The 23,589-nt window shown below is 30.2% G+C and overlaps 3 protein-coding genes and 1 long non-coding RNA gene across 7 annotated transcripts in view; 1 reads left to right on the top strand and 3 right to left on the bottom strand.

The window, feature by feature from the left end:
• LOC126738043 (inositol-trisphosphate 3-kinase A-like) overlaps positions 1–23,589 on the bottom strand; it is a 160,481-nt gene that overhangs the window by 48,318 nt on the left and 88,574 nt on the right. The window lies entirely within an intron of this gene.
• The window catches only part of LOC126738046 (uncharacterized), a 103,636-nt gene that overhangs the window by 27,809 nt on the left and 52,238 nt on the right, over positions 1–23,589 (bottom strand). Inside the window, exon 2 of one of the 4 annotated variants that reach the window (XR_007661205.1) lies at positions 18,682–18,727. The exons of the other annotated variants lie outside the window; for them this stretch is intronic. The gene's annotated coding sequence lies outside the window, so the exon portion shown is untranslated. The remainder of the gene's footprint in view (positions 1–18,681; positions 18,728–23,589) is intronic. 4 annotated transcript variants of the gene reach the window in all.
• LOC126738045 (histidine-rich glycoprotein-like) lies at positions 19,071–20,056 on the top strand. The gene has a single exon (XM_050443214.1). The coding sequence runs from the start codon at positions 19,193–19,195 to the stop codon at positions 19,958–19,960; it is 768 nt and encodes a 255-aa protein (XP_050299171.1). The 5' UTR covers positions 19,071–19,192; the 3' UTR covers positions 19,961–20,056.
• On the bottom strand, positions 20,940–21,683 carry LOC126738050 (uncharacterized). Its single transcript, XR_007661208.1, has 2 exons — positions 21,220–21,683; positions 20,940–21,111 (listed from the first exon to the last, which is right to left on the bottom strand). It is a non-coding gene; the product is annotated as an uncharacterized LOC126738050 (long non-coding RNA).

Here is a 23,589-nt window from a genome sequence, read left to right as displayed (position 1 = left end):
TAAATCATTCCACAATTTAATCCCTATAAATGTAAAAGATTTCTGAAAAGGTGCAGTGCGATGTTGAGGTACCCTGTATTTATTAACAAATCCTGTATGATGCTGATGTAAAAATGGATTAAATCACGCTGCAAGGTATGAAGGTTGTCCAGTTTTTAAGATTCTATGTAAAAAAGTATAAAAATGAAGTTTTCTACGGTAACTCATATTAAGGATATTTTTATTATTTAAATGAGGTTTAATATGTTCTCTAAATGGAATATTGTAAGAAAAACGCATACAGCTGTTTTGGATTTTTTGTATTTGGTGTGCTAATTGCATCGTCAAAGATGAACCATAAACCACATCACCGTAGTCGAATAGCGATAATATTAAACTGTCACATAATTGATACTTTATTTTGGATGGTAGCCATTAAGTTTTTTCAATCTTATATAAGCAATTTTTAATTTATTATGAATAAGTGCTTGAAATGTTAGCGAATCATCAAAAAGTATACCCAAATTTTTCACCTCTGAAACTGAGGCCAAAGGCATATTATCTATTTGTGGAACAAATAATTGCCTAATTCTCTAAATCTGATATTTAGCATTAAAAAATAGCGTACAAGATTTAGAGGAGTTTAGTTTTAAATTATGATTTGTTTTTATTTTTTTTGTCAATATTTTTGTTTACATAATCTAAAGAAAATGAAGTGTATATTTGAGAATCATCAGCATATTGTTGAATTTTCGAGTTTTCAATAGAATTGGTACAAATTCAGATCGAACGCTTTGAAAATCTCTGACAATTTCCATACAAAAGGATCTATCTATTAAATATTGTTCGAACAATTTTACAGAATTATCAGAAAGTCCATAGTAATGAAGCTTGGCTAATAGCATATTGTGGCTAATCGTATCGAATGCTTTGCTGAAATCGAGAAATGCCAGGCAAGTTATTAGTTTCTTATCTTCACTGTGACGAACATCATTTAAAAGATTTACTAAACAAGTAGAGGTGCTGTAACCAGATGCGCAAACTAAGTATACCAGCGTCTTATTTGGGTCACCTAGATTACGAAAACACCGGGTTATAACAGGATCCGAGCAGAATTAAGAGGATGAGAGCACTTTGAAAATCGTGAAAAAGTCGTTTTCGACGTCCGTTTTTGAGGCCAAAAATGGGCATAAAAAATGCCATATCTCAGCTACTAGAAGAGCTACGACCTTGCGGATGGTCTCGTTGGATTCAGAGCGACGAAACTAAGACAAAACCGTTGAAATTTTCCCGATAGCTCCCATAGAAGCCGAGATATCGACCTTCAAAGTTTGGAATTTTTCATTTTTCGGGTATACCCCCCCGTATCGAATTTTTTCACCAAAAATTGATTTTTTTCGAAATCAAACTAAGTATATCAGCGTCTTATTTGGGTCACCTAGATTACAAAAACACCGGGTTATAACAGGATCCGAGCAGAACTAAGGGAATGAGAGCACTTTGAAAATCGTGAAAAAGTCGTTTTCGACGTTCGTTTTTGAGGCCAAAAATGGGCATCAAAAATGCCATATCTCAGCTATTAGAAGAGCTAAGACCTTGCGGATGGTCTCGTTGGATTCAGAAAGACGAAACTAAGACAAAACCGTTGGAGTTTTCCCGATAGCTCCAATAGAAGCCGAGATATCGACCTTCAAAGTTTGGAATTTTTCATTTTTCGGGTATACCCCCCTGTATCGAATTTTTTGACCAAAAATTGATTTTTTTCGAAATCAAACTAAGTATACCAGCGTCTTATTTGGGTCACATAGATTACGAAAACACCGGGTTATAACAGGATCCAAGCAGAACTAAGGGAATGAGAGCACTTTGAAAATCGTGAAAAAGTCGTTTTCGACGTTCGTTTTTGAGGCCAAAAATGGGCATCAAAAATGCCATATCTCAGCTATTAGAATAGCTACGACCTTGCGGATGATCTCGTTGGATTCAGAACGACGAAACTAAGACAAAACCGTAGAAATTTTCCCGATAGCTCCCATAGAGGCCGAGATATCGACCTTCAAAGAAATGTTGGGGAATCCTGACTGGCACGATAGGATAAAATTTGACGTGTTTAGGAAGTCGTACAATTGTTTATTAATATGTTTTTCAAGAAGCTTAGAAACTATTAAAAGAATACTGATCGGTCTTAGATCCTTGAGTCCTTTAGGATTCGTATTTTTAGTTAGGGGTTTCACGTATACTTTTTTCCATGAAAATGGAAATTAACTTTCTAAAATACAGGAATTTATTAGATTTAATAGGGGTGGAATGCAGTATGGCAAGCAAAGTTTAATATCCCTCACTGATATACTATCATCGCCAATTGCCCCAGTGGATATACGATTCAGAATCTTTAACAGGGAATTCTCGTCTATGAGCGTAAAATTTAATTTGATATTAACATTTGAACGATAAAAAACGATTTTGTCATCTGACGCAGAGTTAGGAGCTTGAAAAGTAGATGAAAAAAAGTTGCAAATCTGTTCTGGATCACATAATTCATTGGGAATTTCAACTGTCTTATTGGATGATATATTTAATTTTTTAGCATTGTCCCATAAATCTTTTCCTTTTTTTTTGAAGAAAATTGGTTAAAATAAGTAGTTTTCCCCTGTGTAATAGCATGTTTTATAAAATTTCTTAACTGTCTATAATATTCTAAGTTACTCAAAGTTTTGTTTTTTAAATATTTCTTGTGTGCCTTATCCCTTAAACGCATTAAAAGTTTTATGTTATCAGTTATCCAGGGCATAAAATTTTTCTCTTTAACTAATTTTTGTTGAAGTGGAGCGTGTTTATTTATTAAATTTAATATATTCGTATTAAAAATATCTAATTTTGTATCAATATTGTTTGTGAAATAAATTCCGTTTTTATAATGACGGTATTTTAAATGTTTTACTTTGTTTTGTATTTTTGGAAAATTTAATATGGCGTATACTAAATTATGGTCGGTTAGGCTTCTTGACACAGGTATAGAAACGGCTTTTATCACTTCAAGTTCTTGACTTGAAATAATCACATCAATAAGACTTGACCTATTTGTCAATAAATTATGGTGTGTAGGTTCAGTTATTAATTGTTTAAGTTGAAGACATTTAAAACATTTTTAAGGTTTCTTGTATTCACATTTTCATTTAGTAAATTAATATTTATATCATAGAAAAAAGAAACCAGTTGAAATAACTAAATTTTGCGTTCATTTAATATTTAATGTATATGTATATTTAAATGAATCTTATAAAGGTATTGGTAGAAAAAGACCAATTTCCTTGGATCAATCACATATATATCTAAATACCACTATTTGTTTAAACGTTTAAGTAAATACGTGAAAAATGATAATAAAATGCCAAAAATGATTAAATTAAACTAACACTACATTTATTATTTAATGTAATTCCAAAATATTAATATTAAATTAAGGCATTTAGTTGAATCAAATTATTACAGCTTTGAGTCACATGTCCTAAAGTTACTTTAAAACAATATTTTTTTTGCGTTATAATAATTACTGATTGAGGTATGTTAAGATGGCAATTTAGTTGAACTAATTACGTAATTTCATTGTTTCAAAATAAATAATTTATATGAATAAAGACTATATATGAATTGCTAAAAATTTAATTTAATTCTTCGATAAACAAAATGCTTGATGACAATTACAAAATATATAATTTAAAAAAATGAAATAAAATGTAATATAAGATAAGTAAATATATAAGAAATTAACAGTCTTGCAAATTGAAAAAAAATTAAATTCGAAGGTACAAAATGCTCATATCTTTGGACTCAAGAAAGTTAGAGACTTGAAATTTGGAATACAACTTTTTCTAATAAAATCATTGGACACCTATTTCAGCATTTTTCCAAATCCAAAAAATAGACAGAAAAAGTGAAAAACAGTTTTGCAAGGTGCCAAAATATAAAAAAAAAAACGATTAATTTCAAAAGGACATAATGCTCATATCTCTGAACTTAATTAAGTTAGAGACTTGAAATTTAAAACACAAATTCTTCTAATAAAATCATTGGACACCTATTTCAGCGTTTTTCTAAAAAGTGTATAAAAAAAGTGAAAAACAGTTTTGCAAAGTGAAAAAATAAAAAAAAATAAAAATTTCAAAGGGACAAAATGCTCATATATCTTGACTCAAGAGAGCTAGAGACTTGAAATTTAGAACACGAATTCTTCTAATAAAATCATTAGACACCTACTTCAGCGTTTTTATAAAAAAAATTAAAAAAAAAGTGAAAAACAGTTTTGCAAGATGAAAACGTAAAAAAAAAACAAAGGGACAAAATGCTTATATCTCTAGATACAAGCAATTTAAAGACTTAAAATTTGAAACACAAATTTCTCAAATTAATTTATTGGACACCTATTTTAGCGTTTTTTCAAAAATTACAAAAAAAGTAAAAAAAGAGTATTGCAATTTGAAAAAATAAAAAAAAAAAATTCAAAAGGAAAAAATGCTCATATCTCCGGACTGAAGAAATTTAGAGACTTGAAATTTGAAGCACAAATTCTTCTAATAAAATAATTCGACACCTACTTTAGCGTTTTTCCATAAAATAAACAGAAAAAGCAAAAAACAGTTTTGGAAAGTGAAAAATATAAAAAAAAAATTAATTTCAAAAGCTCATATCTTTGGACTCAATAACGTTAGAGACTTAAAATTTGAAACGTACCATTGTTCTTAATTTTTTTCCAAGTAATTAGTATTAAGTAACTTAAACTATTATTATTTTTTTAAGAATTTCATCAAACTCAAAGGCGTAAAATATTTTTTTTTCTCAATTTTGCTTCCAGAGACTTAAGTGAATTGATATTGCCCTATTACAGGCATTTAAACACAAATTTTCACATTCACAACAAATAATACACTTACTCCAACCTTTTATAATAATTAAAAGAGTATTCCAGGATTTTCAGTTATTTTATAAGCATTAAAATTAAAATTCTTATGGAACTTAATGATTGTCTATCATAGGCATTCGAGTTAAGACACTTATTACAAACTCTTGAATTAATTTAAAGTTTATTCCTACATTTTGGGTTTTTCATAGGAATTAATAAATAATGATGGTTTTTCTAAATTCCCAATCAAAAGCCTGGAATGAGTTTTTAATAAAAATCAAGAGCCTGAAAAAAATGTTCTAGTTATTTAAATGCCAATTATTTTGATTCCAAGGACTTAAATTAAATAATATTTCGCTATAACAGACATTTATTTTAAGCTATTGAAATAATAAAAAAGTTATTCCAGGATCTTCAGTTATTTATATGATATGGGTACTTCAAATGATGAGAAACATTATTCAGAAACTTAAGATACTTCATGACTTTCTTTTATAAACTTTTGAGTCAATGAGACATTTATACTCAATAGAAACTGACTAGGCTTCTTGACTCTGGCCACACCACTGACCAAATATCTGGAAATCTTTTAATGCTACAGAAAAATTCTTAAGAGACTTGTGGCATGCATCATGAGTCAAACAAAGATAGGTAGATAATTATGTACTTTTTCTACAGAAATAAATTCATATAAAATTTATTTGGAATATCGAGGACTATTCTAAAGAAAAAAAAATGCATTTATTTTCCATTTAGTGGAAGAAAATCACATAAAACCCTTAATCTAAAAAGGCAAATTTTTCAAAACGAGATAGGAAATTAATTTTTGCAATAGATGCCTGATTTACATACAAATTAAAAAGTAATTTACTTAAGAAAGAACTTATTGACAATTTTTGGTATTTCAAAAACCAACAAATTTCAACTCTAATGCCTAGAATATGAGTGTAATAATTGATTCCAAGAATAATTATATTCAACTTAAATTAAACCAATTGCAGCAACACGCCACTGAACCGCAATAATTAAAATTCCTTTCTAAACTTATCATTAAAGTGGTCTGCCTGACCTAATGGTCAAGTAGTTAGGGTTTACCCTATAGATTCTCTTCATTAGTTATCAGAAACCATTATGGTTTTTGAATTCCCTATTGACGTACTTAATTAAAAAAAAATATTATACATATATACCTATGTATATTATTATGGGAATTTATAGCGGAAGCAGGAAGGTGCATCGCAGTCACATTAATAACACGCCTGGAAAACGTGTTAGCATTTAATTTCATTTTTTATTTTACTGTTGAACTTCGTCGTTTACATATTTGAATTATTTAAGTCGTTCAAAAATTTAATCCTTGACTGAGATTAATCGGCGATTTTCTTGAATTTATCGACGAGTTTTTTAACCGCTCGGGTCGGTTCTTTTAAAATCTGTTTATTTTATTGCAAAATCCTAAATTGATTTAAAATTGACTTGGAGGTTAGGTAACCCATGAACAAAATTAATGTCCATAACCTCTTCAGTCCACACGTCCAGCCCGCTGTACATTTTTCAAAATATATTAGCACGGGCTCAGGACGACTTAACGTGATTTGGAACCCGGACGTGCATACATACGCCAAAAAATATTTGGTTAAAAATATTTGGCAACGTTGGATTTTTTGAAATTGAAATATCTTGCATTACTCAGCTACCTAGGGACCGTATTTTTAAATTAAGAAATTTTCAACATGTTGTTAACACTCTTAGTGTTTCGAATGAGGTAAAGCAGTCAAATCGGCTATGGAAAGTTCAACCTATCATCGATGCGATTCGTAAAAAGTGTATTACTTTACCAAGGAGTAAAGAATTGAGCAGATGATTCCCTTCACAGGCACTACTGCTCTCCGACAGTACGTTAAAAACAAGCCAAATCCAGTAGGACTCAAAAATTTTGTTTTAGCTACACCTTCCGGACTGGTTTTAGATTTTATGACTTATCAAGGTGCAAAAACTTGGCCAGATGGTTCTCCCGATCAAAATTTGGGAATAGGTGTATCGGTTGTAAAGAAGCTTTCAGAAGATTTGTCGCCAGGGCACATAATTTATGTTGATCGCTACTTTACTTCAGTCAAGCTACTGGATCATTTACTAACAAAAGGAATTTTGGGAACAGGGACAATTATGAACAACATAATTCCGCGAGATCTTAGGAGCAAAATAAAAAATGATAAAGAGCTCCTCTCGAATGGTCGGGGTTCCTTTGATGAGTTTGTGCGAAAAAACAAAAAAATGACCATTCTGAAATGGATGGACAATAGATCAGTAACAATGGCATCAACATCTTCAGGCTCTGCGCCAGTAACAGAAGTACGCCGATGGGCCAAGAAAAATAATAAGTACCTTCCTGTTTCATGTCCAAACTCTGCCACTAGTTACAACCATTCTATGGGAAGAGTGGACATGTGTGATAGACTAATATCTTACTATCGCATTCGTATGCGAACAAAAAATGGCCGGTAAGAGTTTTCTGGCATTTTGTGGACTTGGCAATTACAAATTCGTGGGTTGAATACCGCCAAGACTGCTTGGCGTGGAGATAGAAAAAACTTTATCATGGATTTATATCGGGAAATCTCTTGCCCTTGGGGCACAAGCAAAAGGTTTTCAAGATCCAACTTCTTCATTAGATGAAGAAACAAGTCAACCTGCTAAAAAATGCAAGAAGTCGGAGACGCCTAAAAGTTTTTTTTTGCTTTTTTTAAATCCTAATAAACCTATTTTATTAAAAGTTTCACAAAAAAAAAGTAAAACAATTATACTGGCTCCAAGAATTGGTTTTTAAGCATCAACAAGTTCCGGGAAAAACAATTGAATTTGATAATTGATGCTCTCATTAGATCCAGAAGAACGAAACTAAGACAGAACCGTTGAATTTTTTTAGATAGTCCCAACAGAAGCCGAGATATGCACCTCCAAAGTTTGGGATTTTTCATTTTTCGGGTATACCCCCCCGTATCGAATTTTTTCACCAAAAATTGATTTTTTTTGAAATCGAACTTACTATACCAGCGGCCCTAAAAATACGATATCTCGGTTAATAGAAGAGCTACGCCCTTGCAAATCATCTTGTTAGATACAGAAGGACGAATTTAAGAAAAAATCATTGAAATTATTAGGATAGAGCCTATAGGTGCCGAATTATAGTCCTTTAAATAGAACTTACTTTATTCAGATTTGCGAATAAAATATAATTCGAATGTATGTACTTATCTATCAATAAAACATAATCATCGACAGTTCGGATTGTCAGGTAAATGAACCGTGGCGGAATATAAACGGAATCTTCCTAAAAACGTCAACATTATTCGTTTGACGTCAAACGGGTTTATTATTTGATTTCACCGGCCGGCGGCACCACGCGAGACTTATTTAGAATAATTATTAAAATGTTATTTTAATAATAATAATTGCCGTTTTCCATTCGTTCAAGGACACTGGCGTGCGCGATCGTTCATATAATATTTCATAAATCGTTAACGTATATCTATTATTAAAAGCATTTCGTGAGTTCCCAGCTATAGTGCAAGACGATTAGACTTTTTCTGCTGAAAAAATCCCATCTGGCTGAATTTTTTACCAGAGCTTCTTTTTGACATTACAAATCATCCCTCAAAGAGAGAAAATAACATCAAAACTATCAATCCTACGATAAAACGAGCTATTACCTTTTTTATTCAATATGAAATTCTCCACAATAAAGGTCTTATGCATTTTTTTCGTAGAGGTCATTTTTTTATAGAAATTTTACTTTCAATGTTGGACATTGAAAAAATTGTACTTTTTTCCACGTCACCATAGAGGTAAAGTACCAGACGCGTTTTTTTTTCTTAATCGCGCCGTAGGACATCTATTCTCACATTCAAATAATTTGTCATTAAATTTGTCCACCAATTTCATCAAACGATAAGATACGCGTCATTACTTGTTCAACAGTAACCATCAAGAATTCCAACATTTTCATCGATATTAATATTTTTTCCGATTATTGTCGCCAAAGCCAGATGGAGAAGTGTATGAGCTCTGATGGCTCTCGCATAAGCATGACCATCCAACGTTTTTTTCCACAGAGTTTGTAGCATAAATGACACTCAAAACATCTTTGAGACCACTGCCAGCCATGATATAACCAATTGATCCAAGGAACCACATAAGTAAATGAAATCCGCCTAGTCTTATAATTTTTCTTTAAAATAATTTTAATCTAAAAATCATATGTAAATTAATTAATTATTCCGGGCAATTGATATTTAATATTAATTAAAATGCCTTAAATTATGAAAAATCCATAGCTCAGCTGTCCAAAGATAGAGCCATCATGTTTGAAATTGTAAATTAATTATATTTTAAAGGTCATTAATAAGTAAGTTAAATTATTCCAAGCAGTAAAACTAATTTTAATTAAAAGGCATCATATTTAAAAAAAATAATAAAAGCCTCAGTTTTCTGGAATCTTAATTAGTTAAATAAGCTTAACTTGAACATTATTATTAGTTAATTATGCCAGGCACTTAATGCTCAAATTTTTTAATTAACATGGAGTAATTTTTTTAGATAAACTACTTCTGTGGATAAATTAAGCCTAAATTGTCTGGAATTATAAAATAATTCTAATTTAAATATCATTATTAATGAGTAACTCAATTATTCCAGGCAGTTGGAGTAAAACTTTAATTAAAATGCTTAATATTTATTAAAAAAAAAATTAAGAACCTGTTTACCTAAAATTCTAGTCAATTAAATATAAATAATTAATTAAGTATTTCAGGCACTTGAGGCGAAATTTTAATTAAAATATCTAACGTGTATAAACAAGATCTCAATTATCTAGAATTCTAACTAATTAAGTAACTCTAACTTAAACATTATTAAATAGTAAAATATTCCAGGCAGTTTAGGTGTAATTTTAATTAAAATGCCTTAAATATTCAAAAAACTACAACTCAAATGCCGGGAATTATAGTTTAAAAAAATCTTATTTATGTATTATTAAATATTCCAGGTACTTTCAATTAAAATGTCTGACATGAAAAAAAATATCTAGAATTCTAATTAATTTTAATTTAAAGATTAATAGTTATTACATTATTCCAGGCAGTTGAGGCATATATTTAATTAAAAGGTGTGATATTTTTAAAGAAATCAGAGATTTGAAATTCTAATTAACTTAAATTTAAATATTGTTAATTATTGAATTATTCCATTCAATTAAGGCAAGACATGTTAAAAAAAATGAAGAGCTCAATTATTTGGAACCATTAATCCTTTAAATTGTTCCAATTGGCAATTGAGGCGTAATTTTAATTAAAATGCCTTAGATATTGACAAAAAATACAGCCCCACTACCTCATATAGAAGAATCGTGCTTGGAATTGCATTATACTTTTAATTTAATTCACTAAGTTAATATCATTAATTACGTAAGTTAATTAATACAGGCATAACTTTAATTAAAAAATTTGATATTTGAAAAAAAATCACGGACCTAATTCCTTGAAATTTTAATCAATTCAGTAGAGAGATTAGGAATAAAAGCTCATTTAACTGGAATTCTAAATAATTAAATAATTATAACGCGAACACAATTAATTAATACAATATTTCAGACTTGAAATTCTAATATAATAATTCTGAATATTCCTATAATTTATATTTAAATGTTATTAAATAGGTAGTTAATATACCTGACATGTTAAAAAAAATTCTTAATCATCTAGAAATCTAATTAATTAAATAATTCTCTTTCTATAAGCTACTAGCATGGACATATAGTTGCATTGTATCATGAAAAAGTAGTATGTTTTATCCATAACTATGTAAATAATTTATTTGACTTTTAATGAATAGGAGTAATAAATTGTCTCCACACTATGTCAAAAACACGATCTCATAATCGCTCATTTTATCGTAGGATTGATAGTTTCGACGATATTTGTAAAAAGGTGTTTTTTGTGACCTTTGACCACCCATAAAAAAAAGCTCCACTTGGATTCATGGGGACTTTTGAGAAATGATTTGTAATGTCGAAAAGAAGCTTTGGTAAAAAATTCAGCCAGATGGGATTTTTTCAGCAGATTGATCTTCTTTTCGTCTAATAGTCCTGGACTACTATATTTATGAAAATCATTGTTAATTTACATTGCAGCTGATTTATTTGAAATGAATGCAGAAATTGGGTATCATCCGCAAAGCGTTTACAACGTCGAAGATAGCCATGTCAGATACCAAGAAAAGAATTGGCTTAAGCACTGAACCTTGGGGTGCGAAAATTTCGAAAGTACGAATTTTCCTAGTTTAAGGTATGCCTGGAAAACCATGACTGTTGGATCGTCTATTTAGTACTCTAGCTTTCCACACATAATGTCATGATTCAAAGTATCAAAAGCTTTGTAAAAGTCCAGCAGTACCAAGGATGATAATATGTATATTGCTCTTGTCGATGTTAATAATTTTCTAAAATGTTTGATAAAATTGCTTCTAAAGTTCTGAATAATTTTTAGGTTTACTAACTTTGAGTAGGAGTCTTATTAAAGCACATTTCCATATGTCTGGAACATACCCGATTCCTAAAAAAGCAATTTATGATATGAGTAATATAACCCCATATGCATCAGATTTAACAGTATTTGGGACACTTTAATTTAACATCAGACCATCAACTGTCAATTGGTTTTCTCATATCTCAAAAAAATGTCAATTTAATTACGATTACCCCGGTAAAGAAGAAGGTTATCAACCTACATAACCAACTATAAAAAGTATAACATTCGATTTCTAAACGGTTTATTCAATCAATGATACGCCAATGAACACCCAGATTCCTCGTCATCTTTTTCTTCGAATCCTTCTTAGTATCGACCTTAATTCCTTCATGATTTTTACGATGTCAAGATTTTGTATTATCATTATCGGTATGATCGATTGGGTGGTCTTTGACGTTCATTTATTTTATTATTCATTTTATTTATGAGCATTTATGTTACTGTTACTTCAGGATTCTCCTTTGTTTTCTTTTAATTACTGTATACGGTGGGAATATGATAGAGAGTGTACATTAATTGTCTGGTTCCAGGGTCTTAAAAGAGATGAATTAATATGATGGAAAACACATTTTAAATTATTATATAAGGAAAGTTGTACATCTCAATGAGGTCTAAAAAATGGTTGGTATCAATTTTTCTGTCAGATTCACAGTTTTTGAGATACAGTTCCAGGAACTTTTACTCACACTTTACAATTAGGTAATTATAACCAAGACAGTCAAGGAATTCAATGTCGTTACACAATTTTTGACTCGAAAATAATAATAGTAATGACTAAATATAGTATGAGAACAATAAAGAAATTAAAAAAACGCACGAAGAAAGCTAACAACTTTGAAGGAAAACCGTTAATAAATTTTCAATTCATCTTCGTAAAAGGACGTTTTTTATGTTGGATAATTCAGATTCCAGATCTGTCCTTAGATTACGTCCAAGGAAATTTTTTACTGGACACCTGTATGCCCTTAACAGAAGAATATTGAAACGTTATTAGGGTATTCTTTTATTAATTCACAAGTTCAAGACAAAATTTTATATTAAAACATAGTAAAAAAATATAAATACAGTATGAAAACAATAAAGAAATTAAAGAAACGCACCAAGAAAGCTAACAACTTTGAAGGAAAACCGTTAATAAATGCGTAGATAAACGCTTTTTATGTTTAGCTACAAGATCGGTTCTTCGATTAAACAACTTACGTTTAAAGGAGTCTTTGGAGATTTATGTAAAAAAATGCCATTAAAAATCTAAAAATTTTATATTGAGTTATTACTTAGTATCAATTTTTCCGACACTCCGGAAACTTTACTCAATGAAATTCAAGTCTAAGACTGTTCACACAAAGTTTTTTCTAAATATTTCGGTTAATATTAATCTGACAGTATTGAGAGTTATTAGAAAAGTTGTAGATCTCAATGAGACCTAAAGAAATGGTTGGTCTCAATTTTCTTGTCAGATTCACAGTTTTTGAGATACAGTTCCAGGAACTTTTACTGACACTTTACAATTAGGTAATTATAAACAAAACAGTCAAGTAGTTCAATGTCGTTACTATCTTTAGAATTTTTGGCTCGAAAATAAGTATAGTAACGACTAAATATAGTATGAGAACAATAAAGAAATTAAAGAAACGCACGAAGAAAGCTAACAACTTTGAAAGAAAACCGTTAATAAATTTTTAATTCGTAAAGGGACGTTTTTTATGTTGGATAATTCAGATCCAAGATCTGTCCTTAGATTACGTCCAAGGAAATTTTTTACTGGACACTTGTATGCCCTAAAAAGAATATCGAAACGTTATTGGGGTATTCCTTTATTAATTACAACTTTGAAAGAAAACCGTTAATAAATTTTTAATTTAACTTCGTAAATAGACGTTTTTTATGTTAGATAATTCAGATCCAAGATCTGTCCTTAAATTATGTCTAAAGAAATCTTTTACTCGATACGTATGCTCTTAACAGAAGAATATTGAAACGTTATTAGGGTATTCTTTTATTAATTCACAAGTTTAAGACAAAATTTTATGTTAAAACATACTAAAAAAATATAAATACAGTATGAAAACAATAAAGAAATTAAAGAAACGCACCAAGAAAGCTAACAATTTTGAAGGAAAACCGTTAATAAATGTGTAAATAAACTTCGTAGAAAAACGCTTTTTATGTTTAGCTACAAGATCGGCCCTTCGATTAAAAAACTTACGTTTAATAGAGTCTGTGGGGTTTCTGTGAAAAAATACCGTTAAAAAACTAATCATTTTATAACACACGAAAAACAATGAAAAGCACAAAGTCACGGTCTCACAACATTTACTTAAAGCTACACGTGTTTCACTGTGATTTACATAATCTCTTCCAACTGAAGTAAGTTTAATATTGTGTTAAAATGCCTTGGCTTAACAACAAATGTTTTGAACTTCTCCTCAGTGTTCCGGTAGCCCATAGGTTATAGTCGCTGGCTTGTAAGCTTGTTGTCGCGGGTTCGATTCCCAATAGGTGTGATATTATTTTGCAATTTTTAATTTTTTATTTTTTGGTTCTAAATAACTGTATAGTCATCCTAACCTTAAATGTATGTTTATTTACTGTTTTGCCAACGTTAGTGGCTTTTTAAGGTTTTAGTCTTTTTAATGTCCTCTTTTTTTCTTTCAATACTAATTATTATTGTTTTAGGCCTGATGATGCTCTGAATAGAGCGAAACACGTGTAGCTTTAAGTAAATGTTGTAAGACCGTGACTTTGTGCTTTTCATTGTTTTTCGTCTGTTGTATACGTCGGTCTCTTTGTGAAAAATGGATGAGATTTTCTTAATTAATCATTTTATGTTTAGTTACTAGTTAGTATCAATTTTTCTGTCAGGTTTACAGTTTTTGCGATACAACTCCGGAAACTTTTATTCAATGTAATTCAAGTCTAGGACTGTTAACAGAAAGTTTTTTCTAAATATCTCGGTTAATACTAACCTGACAGGATTGAGAGGTTATTAGAGAAGTTGTAGATCTTAATGGGGCCAAAAAAATATGTAGTATCTATTTTCTATTTTTTCACTATAATTAGCCGCAAAGCGCATTGCCGGAGTCAGCGATGCAGCTGAGTTATGGCTATCAGAGTGGGACTAGTTTTCACCATTAAAAAATTTTAATTTTGACTTTGAGGTCAAAAAAAAAGTATAAGATAATTTTTTTGAAAAAAATGAGTAGCATTTTCGTAATGTACGGGTCGAAATCTATAAAAAAACAAATTTTCAAAAAGATTTGAGAAATTTTTTTTTCTTCGAATTTTGAAAATTTTGACGATCTTTTTTCAGGGAAAAAAAATTTTGTTTTTAAATCTTCTTGAAAATTTGTTTTCTTATAGACTTCGACTCGTACATTACGAAAATGCCATTCATTTTTTCCAAAAAAATTATCTTATATTTTTTTTTGACCTCAAAGTTTCAAAGTTACAAAAATAGGTCAACTTCTGATTGCCATATTTTTTGTTTCTTAACTAGTTGAATAAAGCCGAGTATACTGGCGTGTACCCTTATCCTTTAACTATAACTAGCCGCAAACCGCACTGCCAAAGTCAGCGATGCAGCTGAGTTAAGCCTATCAGAGTGGGACTAGTTTTCACCATTTAAAAAAAAATGTTTTGACTTTGAGGTCAAAAAAAAATATAAGATAATTTTTTTGGAAAAAATGAATAGCATTTTCGTAATGTACGGGTCGAAATCTATAAGAAAACAAATTTTCAAAAAAATTTGAGAGATTTTTTTTTTCTTCGAACTTGAAAATTTTGACCACCAAAGTATGCATTTTTGTCAGGGAAAAAAATTTTTGTTTTTAAATCTTCTTGAAAATTTGTTTTCTTATAGATTTCGACCCGTACATTACGAAAATGCTATTCATTCTTTCCAAAAAAATTATCTTATATTTATTTTTTGACCTCAAAGTTTCAAAGTTACAAAAATAGGTCAACTTCTGATAACCATATTTTTTGTTTCTCAACTAGTTGAATAAAGCCGAGTATACTGGCGTGTACCCTTATCCTTTTACTATAACTAGCCACAAACCGCACTGCCGAAGTCAGCGATGCAGCTGAGTTATGGCTATCAGAGTGGGACTAGTTTTCACCATTTAAAAAAAAAAAAAATTGACTTTGAGGTCAAAAAAAAAATATAAGATAATTTTTTTGAAAAAAATTAATAGTATTTTCGTAATGTACGGGTCGAAGTCTATAAGAAAACAAATTTTTAAGAAGCTTAAAAACAAAAATTTTTTTCCCTGAAAAAAATGCATACAGTTGGTCGTCAAAATTTTCAAAATTCGAAGGAAAAAAAAATCTCTCAAATCTTTTTGAAAATTTGTTTTTCTATAGACTTCGACCCGTACATTACGAAAATGCTATTCATTCTTTCCAAAAAAATTATCTTATATTTTTTTTTTGACCTCAAAGTTTTAAAGTTACAAAAATAGGTTAACTTCTGATTGCCATATTTTTTGTTTCTCAACTAGTTGAATAAAGCCGAGTATACTGGCGTGTACCCTTATCTTTTTACTATAACTAGCCGCAAACCGCACTGCCGAAGTCAGCGATGCAGCTGAGTAATGGCTATCAAAGTGACACTAGTTTTCACCATTAAAAAAAAAATTTTTTTTGACTTTGAGGTCAAAAAAAAATATAAGATAATTTTTTTGGAAAAAATGAATGGCATTTTCGTAATGTACGGGTCGAAATCTATAAGAAAACAAATTTTCAAAAAGATTTGAGAAATTTTTTTTCTTCGAATTTTGAAAATTTTGACGACCAACTGTATGCATTTTTTTCAGGGAAAAAATTTTTGTTTTTAAATCTTCTTGAAAATTTGTTTTTTTATAGATTTCGACCCGTACATTACGAAAATGCTATTTATTTTTTTCAAAAAAAATATCTTTTATTTTTTTTTTGACCTCAAAGTTACAAAAATAGGTCAACTTCTGATAACCATATTTTTTGTTTCTCAACTAGCTGGATGAAGCCATAGTTTTTGAGGTACAACTCCAGAAACTTTCACTCGATGAAAATCAAGTCTGTGGACTGCTGATACAAACTTTTTTCTAAATACCTCAATTAATATTAATCTGACATTATTAAGAGTTATTAGAAAAATTGTAATATCTAAGGAAAAAATAGTGCAAAATTCACGTTTAATATGTCACTATACTCAGAATACAGCTTTCTATTTTAAATTGAAAGAAAAACTAATTTCATAAATACAAAACTGAATAAACCCTTGTTTTTTAATATAGAATTTGACATATAAATTTAGTATGTACACAGAAAAAAACGATTACTCCTAACAAGTAAATAAATTTTCTCATTTTTTCAAGAATAATACATTCTTAATTGAAATAAATAGGCTTAAATTGCGGAAATAGAGTTCTTTATAAATAGGAAACAAAATATTTAAAATACAGATTTAAAAAGAGAATACTTTTTTAATCTAAATATTTCATAGATTTAGTTGTATTAAATGTATTCTCAAATAAAAATAAGTGAAATGTCCCATTTGAATAATAAAGGTATCAATTCAAGTCATTATAATCTTGAATTTAGTAAATGTTATGTTTAATGTAAGCTTTTCAAGTTAATTAATTTAAATAAATTAGTTTATTGTTTAGAAAGATATATATTATTGCTTTAAAGCCCGTATATATAGTTTAAAATACTCAATCATAATCAAGTGAATACTATACCCAGTTCGTTTGAAGAAAATAAATTGTTGCTTTGAATATTTATTTTCTTACAATAAAATCAATGTATTCAATTGAATTTATATATTCTCAAATGAAACTTTTTGTTCATCTCAAAAATGGCAACGTCGGCGTACTACGCCACGCGTACCCTGCTTCCCTCTCGTACTCTCGTTAGTCATAGACTAACTTAGATTTTTATTTTCTATGAGTACCTACTTTGTACTTTGTGATAAATATGTGCCTATATTTAAAAAACATACACAAAATGTGTTTTTTTTTGTTTACTGTTTTTGTTACAATTATTTAAAGTAATATTTGTTCCTATATAATGTATGTAGGTTTTTGTTTTTGGATAATAAACATATGTTTGCGTAGAACCTGTTCTATTAATTTATTACCAGAATTTAACCGAAAATAATTAGGTAAATACATAGAAATTTCTTGCAATACCTAAATCATAAAATATAAAACGGTTGAATTTTTAATACGTTATAGCACAGATTTAACTAGCTAACGCAAGTTGCGTTAGCTAGTTAAATCTGTGGTTACAGCAATTCTTACACTTATAACTTATAGTTGAAATAATAATTGACAGTTTTATGTTATTTAGTGTTGTGGTAATTTATAGGGTTCTTTTGCTATCAAAATAAAACTACCAGAAAGTGTGTGCCTTTTGGTATTTTTATTTTGATTCAAAAAGAACCCAATAAATCCCACAGCACTAAATACTATAAAACTATTAATTTATTTCAACTGAGTGTAAATATTACTCATTTCAAATATTTAACCTATTTAAATCGAATAAAAATTTAATAACAAGCCATAAACATTTTAATTTAATACTATTTAATATTCAATTTAATTTGCCAGGCGGTTTAAAGCAATTCTTCATATCTTTAAGTTGAATTTATAACTCATTGTAGCTAGTCTTAAATATTTTTGGTTTGATGAAGCAATTCGTCAAAACGATATGTTCATAGATTTATTGTTAACAGTAGAATTACTTAAATTAAGAATATGACCATTTCAATACAAATTACCAAAATGGTTCAATGTAAGAAAAAATAAATTTGAATTAAATTTAATCGCTTTAAAGAAAAAAATATTCCTTGCAAGAATATGATATTCTCAAATGAGATTTCAATATATTCTTACAATAAGTTATTTGTCGACTTAAACCAATTCTATTAACATCTTGAAATTGAAAATATAATATTCTTAAATTAAACTTTTATCTTCTTGCGAATATATAATCCTTAGATTTTCTCAAATAAAGTGTCTAATTCTCATTTTAAGTACCCTTTTTTTTCTGTGTATTTCAAAAAAAATATTTGAATTACAGTGAGCTGAACTAATGAACTGCCTGGAAGAAATAAAATATTTATTAAATTGACTAAAAAAGCGGATATTCTCTATTAAAAAATAATTTTATAAAATATATGGTCGTTCTCTGCATATAATAAATAATCGAAAAATAACTCTATTAAAGATACTTTACCTATTCATATTTTCAGCCTGGGAACTGTTCATCGCAAGACACTCACCTGAAACAAAAAAATACAATTAATCTATACATAAAACAACGATTTCTATATCGAGATAGTTCTATGAGAAAACAACTGCAGACTCCAGACGACGATGAGACACAAATAAATCAATCAAAAATCCAATTTGGCTCGACCGAAAACCCAATTTTTCACGGACTACTTTAAGTCTCAGTACATGCATGTACCGGTGCGGCATTAGAGAGAGAGAAAAAAAACCCCGAGAGCAAATTTGCCAACATCACCAAAGGGGCACAAAAAAACTCTCGAGACCATTATAAGGTGAAAGTCCGATACCGCAAGATGCAATAGCAAAATTTGTCAATAAACGTTACAGTAACGAAAACGAAAAAAAAAAAACAATTCTGCGGTAAATCAGAAAACCATTGTAGCGAATATCGGTATAAAAGGCCCGGTAGCCTCCATCGAAATCAGTTCCAACTCAGTGTTCCATCACCGAACATCATGAATACCCTTAAAGGGCTCTGTGTGCTCGCCCTAGTGGCCCTCTGCGCAATTTCTTACACCCAAGCGAGGGAGATCTCCAGGGAGAGACGTGAAGCTGAGGCGGTCAGCGATCTAGAAGCAGCCGCCTCTGGTCACGGACACAAATGGGATAAGGGCGGCGGCCACGAACACCACGCGGACCACCACTCGTCCCACGGGGAGAAAGGCGACAAGGGATACAAGGGACACCACCACCACGAGAAGGGCGAAAAGGGACACCACGACAAGGAGGGACACAAACACCACTACGAAGAACACGGGGGCCACAAAAAGAAGCACCACCACGACGACGGGTACCACGGCGAACACCACAAGGGCGAAAAGGGCGAGAAGGGACACAAGTACGGTGAGAAGGGCCACTACAAGAAGGGACACCACACCCACGGCGGCCACGACGTACATAAACTCGACGAGTACAAGAAGGAGAAACACTTCTTCGATGAAGACCACGACTCAGGCCACCACGAGAAACACGGAGGGTTCCACCACGAGCACGGATACAAGAAGGGCGGTCACAAGAAGGGCGGACACAAGAAGGGCGGCCACCACGAGGACCACTACGGGAAGAAGGGTCACCATGAGAAGGGAGGGCACCACCACGAGGAGGGCGGCCACAAGAAAGCGGGCGGCCACGATTCTCACCATCACCACGAGCACAAACACGGCAAAAAGGGCGGCCACGAGGACCACAAACACTGGGGCCACAAGAAGAGCAGTAAACACTGATGTGCGCCCGTTTTACCATTGTGTTGTTGACTATGTTACGATTGTTGTTGTTTTTGTTTTGTTATCTGGTTTTAAAAATAAAAATGTGATTTAATAGTTTTCGGTTTTTGTTATATTATGATTTTTATCCAGGATTCTACTATTCTTAAAAAAAATAAATATAAATTTAAAAAAAAATCAAGTTGCAGCCTTATATGTTTAGATTATAAAAAGATAAACATCGTTTTTCTACCCTACATAGAACCAAAGTTATAGGCATTTATGTCCGATGGGTTTCGATTCTCGGCGAGGAGGGTCGAAGGACCAAAAATTTGGGATAAAACTTAAATTCAAAAAAAAAAAATCCAAATGGGAGAAAAAAATCCACGGGAAAAAATTACATTTATTCCAGGATCCTTCTCGAAGGACCAAAAATGTAATTTTATAAAAAACCGTAATGAAGAAGCAACAATCCATGACTGAAATTAATTTTAATAAAGCTACTCAATGCTAAAATCAAAAATTTAATTTATTGAATTTTAATGGCGTTAAATTGGTATAATCGGCTTGGATTTTCTTTCTAATTTCATCGATAAAATAGCTCAAAACTACCAGGAATTGATATGGAAAAAATTCAAGAGACTTTGAACAACAACCTGAATATATGCATATCTTTTACCAAATCGGGATCATTTAGCTGTGATAGTTAAACAAAGTTTACCAAATATTCATGCGATACAGTGGTCAGATGCATGATGCTTTGCTACACAAAAATCACAATACAGTAGTCCCTAATGATAAAAAAGATCTCACCGGTATTTAGTCCATTTATCCCAAAACTATTATTTTTTTATTTTTCATATAATTAAACAATATGGTTTTAGTTGTGTGAACATGGTGTAATTATTATCTAGGGCTACTTTCTTAAAAATGTTATTATTATTTGTTTGATTCGAATGAAACTTGGTATTTGAAATTTAATTAGGATAAAATTATTCAATTTTTACAAAATTGAGCATGAGTGTTATTTATAATAATAATTATTTATTTATAATATATATTAAGTGCTGGAGTCATATGTATTTTTAGGTGCTTAGATTAAAGCGAAGCTCTTATATCAGTGTGTCTCGGTTATTTGGTCTTTCAAGGTACTTTTGCTCAAAAACATTTGCCTGGAATAAAAGAAATATGTCTTCTTAACCTTCGGATTTACCCAAATTAAATTCAAAATTATAAAAACTGCTTCCACAGTATGACAGTCTCCTTTTGTTTTTACTTACCTTCTGTTTACATAAACCATATTTTGTTAAATGTACCATTTGCGGTGTAAAAGCAACAATGAACCACTCGGGGTCATTCGGCATCTAAGTTACGTTAACCATTAAATAATAATAAAGCAATAACAAGAATATTCTTAATTGGCTAAAGTGATCGGAATGTACTACGTTAAATTAATATGCTCGGAATATACTAAAAATAGAACGGAGATAATTTTCCTCTTAATCCTTAATGGGCAGGAATGAAAAGTTGTACGTACTGAATAATAGTGCGCCAATGATTTTTAAGGTAACGACGTGCGTCATCAGATGTTTTAAAGAGATCAATGTCACGGCATCTGATTATGCCATCATCATGTGCCATCACTTGGGTTCTATTACGTAAATTTAAATAGGACATATGTAAATTAAGCTTAAGTACAATGAGCATTCAATACTTTAGGGGGCGAAAATGTTTATTGCCATTGGTTTTTTTTAGCATGTGACATATATGTAGGTCGATTTGTTTATCATACAACCATTGTTCAAAATTGCCTACAGTATTATATTAGTCTCGTATATCGTTGGGTTGCAGGAATTGCGCTATATTTCAGGACAAGAATATGCAGAAATCATGTTGAATGAATTATAAAGAGAGAACTCGTAGTTTTTTTTTTTACAATTGTAATTATTTAAAGGAATTAACGCATTGAGAAAAATGAATCGTTTGAATCAACATTTCTAGGTTTGTCATTCTGAAAATGGTTATTGGACTTCGTTAGAGTAATTTCAAAACCTTTTGGTATTTAAAGCCGTGTTTCAGTACCTAGAATTTAAAATAGCCTTATATACTTGATTATTTCCCAGGAAAAATGGCTTTATGTACCTTGGATAAAGTTTAAAATGACTTCAAATCTGGAATAAAATGGGAAAATAATCCAAAAGCCTGTAATCGATTGCCAATAATTTGAAATGAAAAACTGAGTTCAAATCTCTGAAACATATCAAGAATTACGATAAAATAATAAAAATACCATAGGTTACAAATATCTACAAAAAAATGCCTTCAAATACCCTGGAATGAGCTTTAAAAGCCTGGAATACAAATTCAAAATCTCCCCAAATGCCTGGAAGTTATAAATAATTATAAAAAATAAACGCTGAAATAGGTGTCTAATCATTTTAATTGAGCAATTTGCACACAAATTTTCAAAAGTGTAACTTTTCTATTTTTTGAGTTATGAACATGTCAGTAAGACTCTTAATAAAAAAATCACCTTTTCATTAAAAAAAATTATTTTCTCAACTTCCTGGATATTTTTCAAAAAACGCTGAAATAGGTGTTTAATTATTTTAATTGGGCAATTTGCTCACAAATTTTCAAAAGTGTAACTTTTCTATTTCATGAGTTATGAACATGTTAGTAAGACTCTTAATAAAAAAATCACCATTTCACTAAAAAAATTATTTTCTCAACTTCCTGGATATTTTTCAAAAAACGCTGAAATAGGTGTCTAACCATTTTAATTGAGCAATTTGCACACAAATTTTCAAAAGTGTAACTTTCCTATTTTTTGAGTTATGAACATGTCAGTAAGACTCTTAATAAAAAAATCACCTTTTCACTAAAAAAATTATTTTCTCAACTTCCTGGATATTTTTCAAAAAACGCTGAAATAGGTGTCTAACCATTTTAATTGAGCAATTTGCACACAAATTTTCAAAAGTGTAACTTTCCTATTTTTTGAGTTATGAACATGTCAGTAAGACTCTTAATAAAAAAATCACCTTTTCACTAAAAAAAATATTTTTCTCAACTTCCTGGATATTTTTCAAAAAACGCTGAAATAGGTGTCTAATCATATTAATTGAGCAATTTGCACACAAATTTTCAAAAGTGTAACTTTTCTATTTTTTGAGTTATGAACATGTCAGTAAGACTCTTAATAAAAAAATCACCTTTTCATTAAAAAAAATTATTTTCTCAACTTCCTGGATATTTTTCAAAAAACGCTGAAATAGGTGTTTAATTATTTTAATTGGGCAATTTGCTCACAAATTTTCAAAAGTGTAACTTTTCTATTTCATGAGTTATGAACATGTTAGTAAGACTCTTAATAAAAAAATCACCATTTCACTAAAAAAATTATTTTCTCAACTTCCTGGATATTTTTCAAAAAACGCTGAAATAGGTGTCTAACCATTTTAATTGAGCAATTTGCACACAAATTTTCAAAAGTGTAACTTTCCTATTTTTTGAGTTATGAACATGTCAGTAAGACTCTTAATAAAAAAATCACCTTTTCACTAAAAAAAATATTTTTCTCAACTTCCTGGATATTTTTCAAAAAACGCTGAAATAGGTGTCTAATCATATTAATTGAGCAATTTGCA

Source organism: Anthonomus grandis, chromosome 6, assembly GCF_022605725.1.
Source record: "Anthonomus grandis grandis chromosome 6, icAntGran1.3, whole genome shotgun sequence".
NCBI classification, from domain to species: Eukaryota; Metazoa; Arthropoda; class Insecta; order Coleoptera; family Curculionidae; genus Anthonomus; species Anthonomus grandis.
The sequence above is the reverse complement of the archived record's forward strand: the minus strand, read 5'-3'. Positions and strand labels throughout refer to the sequence as shown.

Coding starts and splice junctions, on each gene's coding strand:
- LOC126738045 (XM_050443214.1), top strand. CDS start 19,193: ATGAATACCCTTAAAGGGCTCTGTGTGCTCGCCCTAGTGGCCCTCTGC.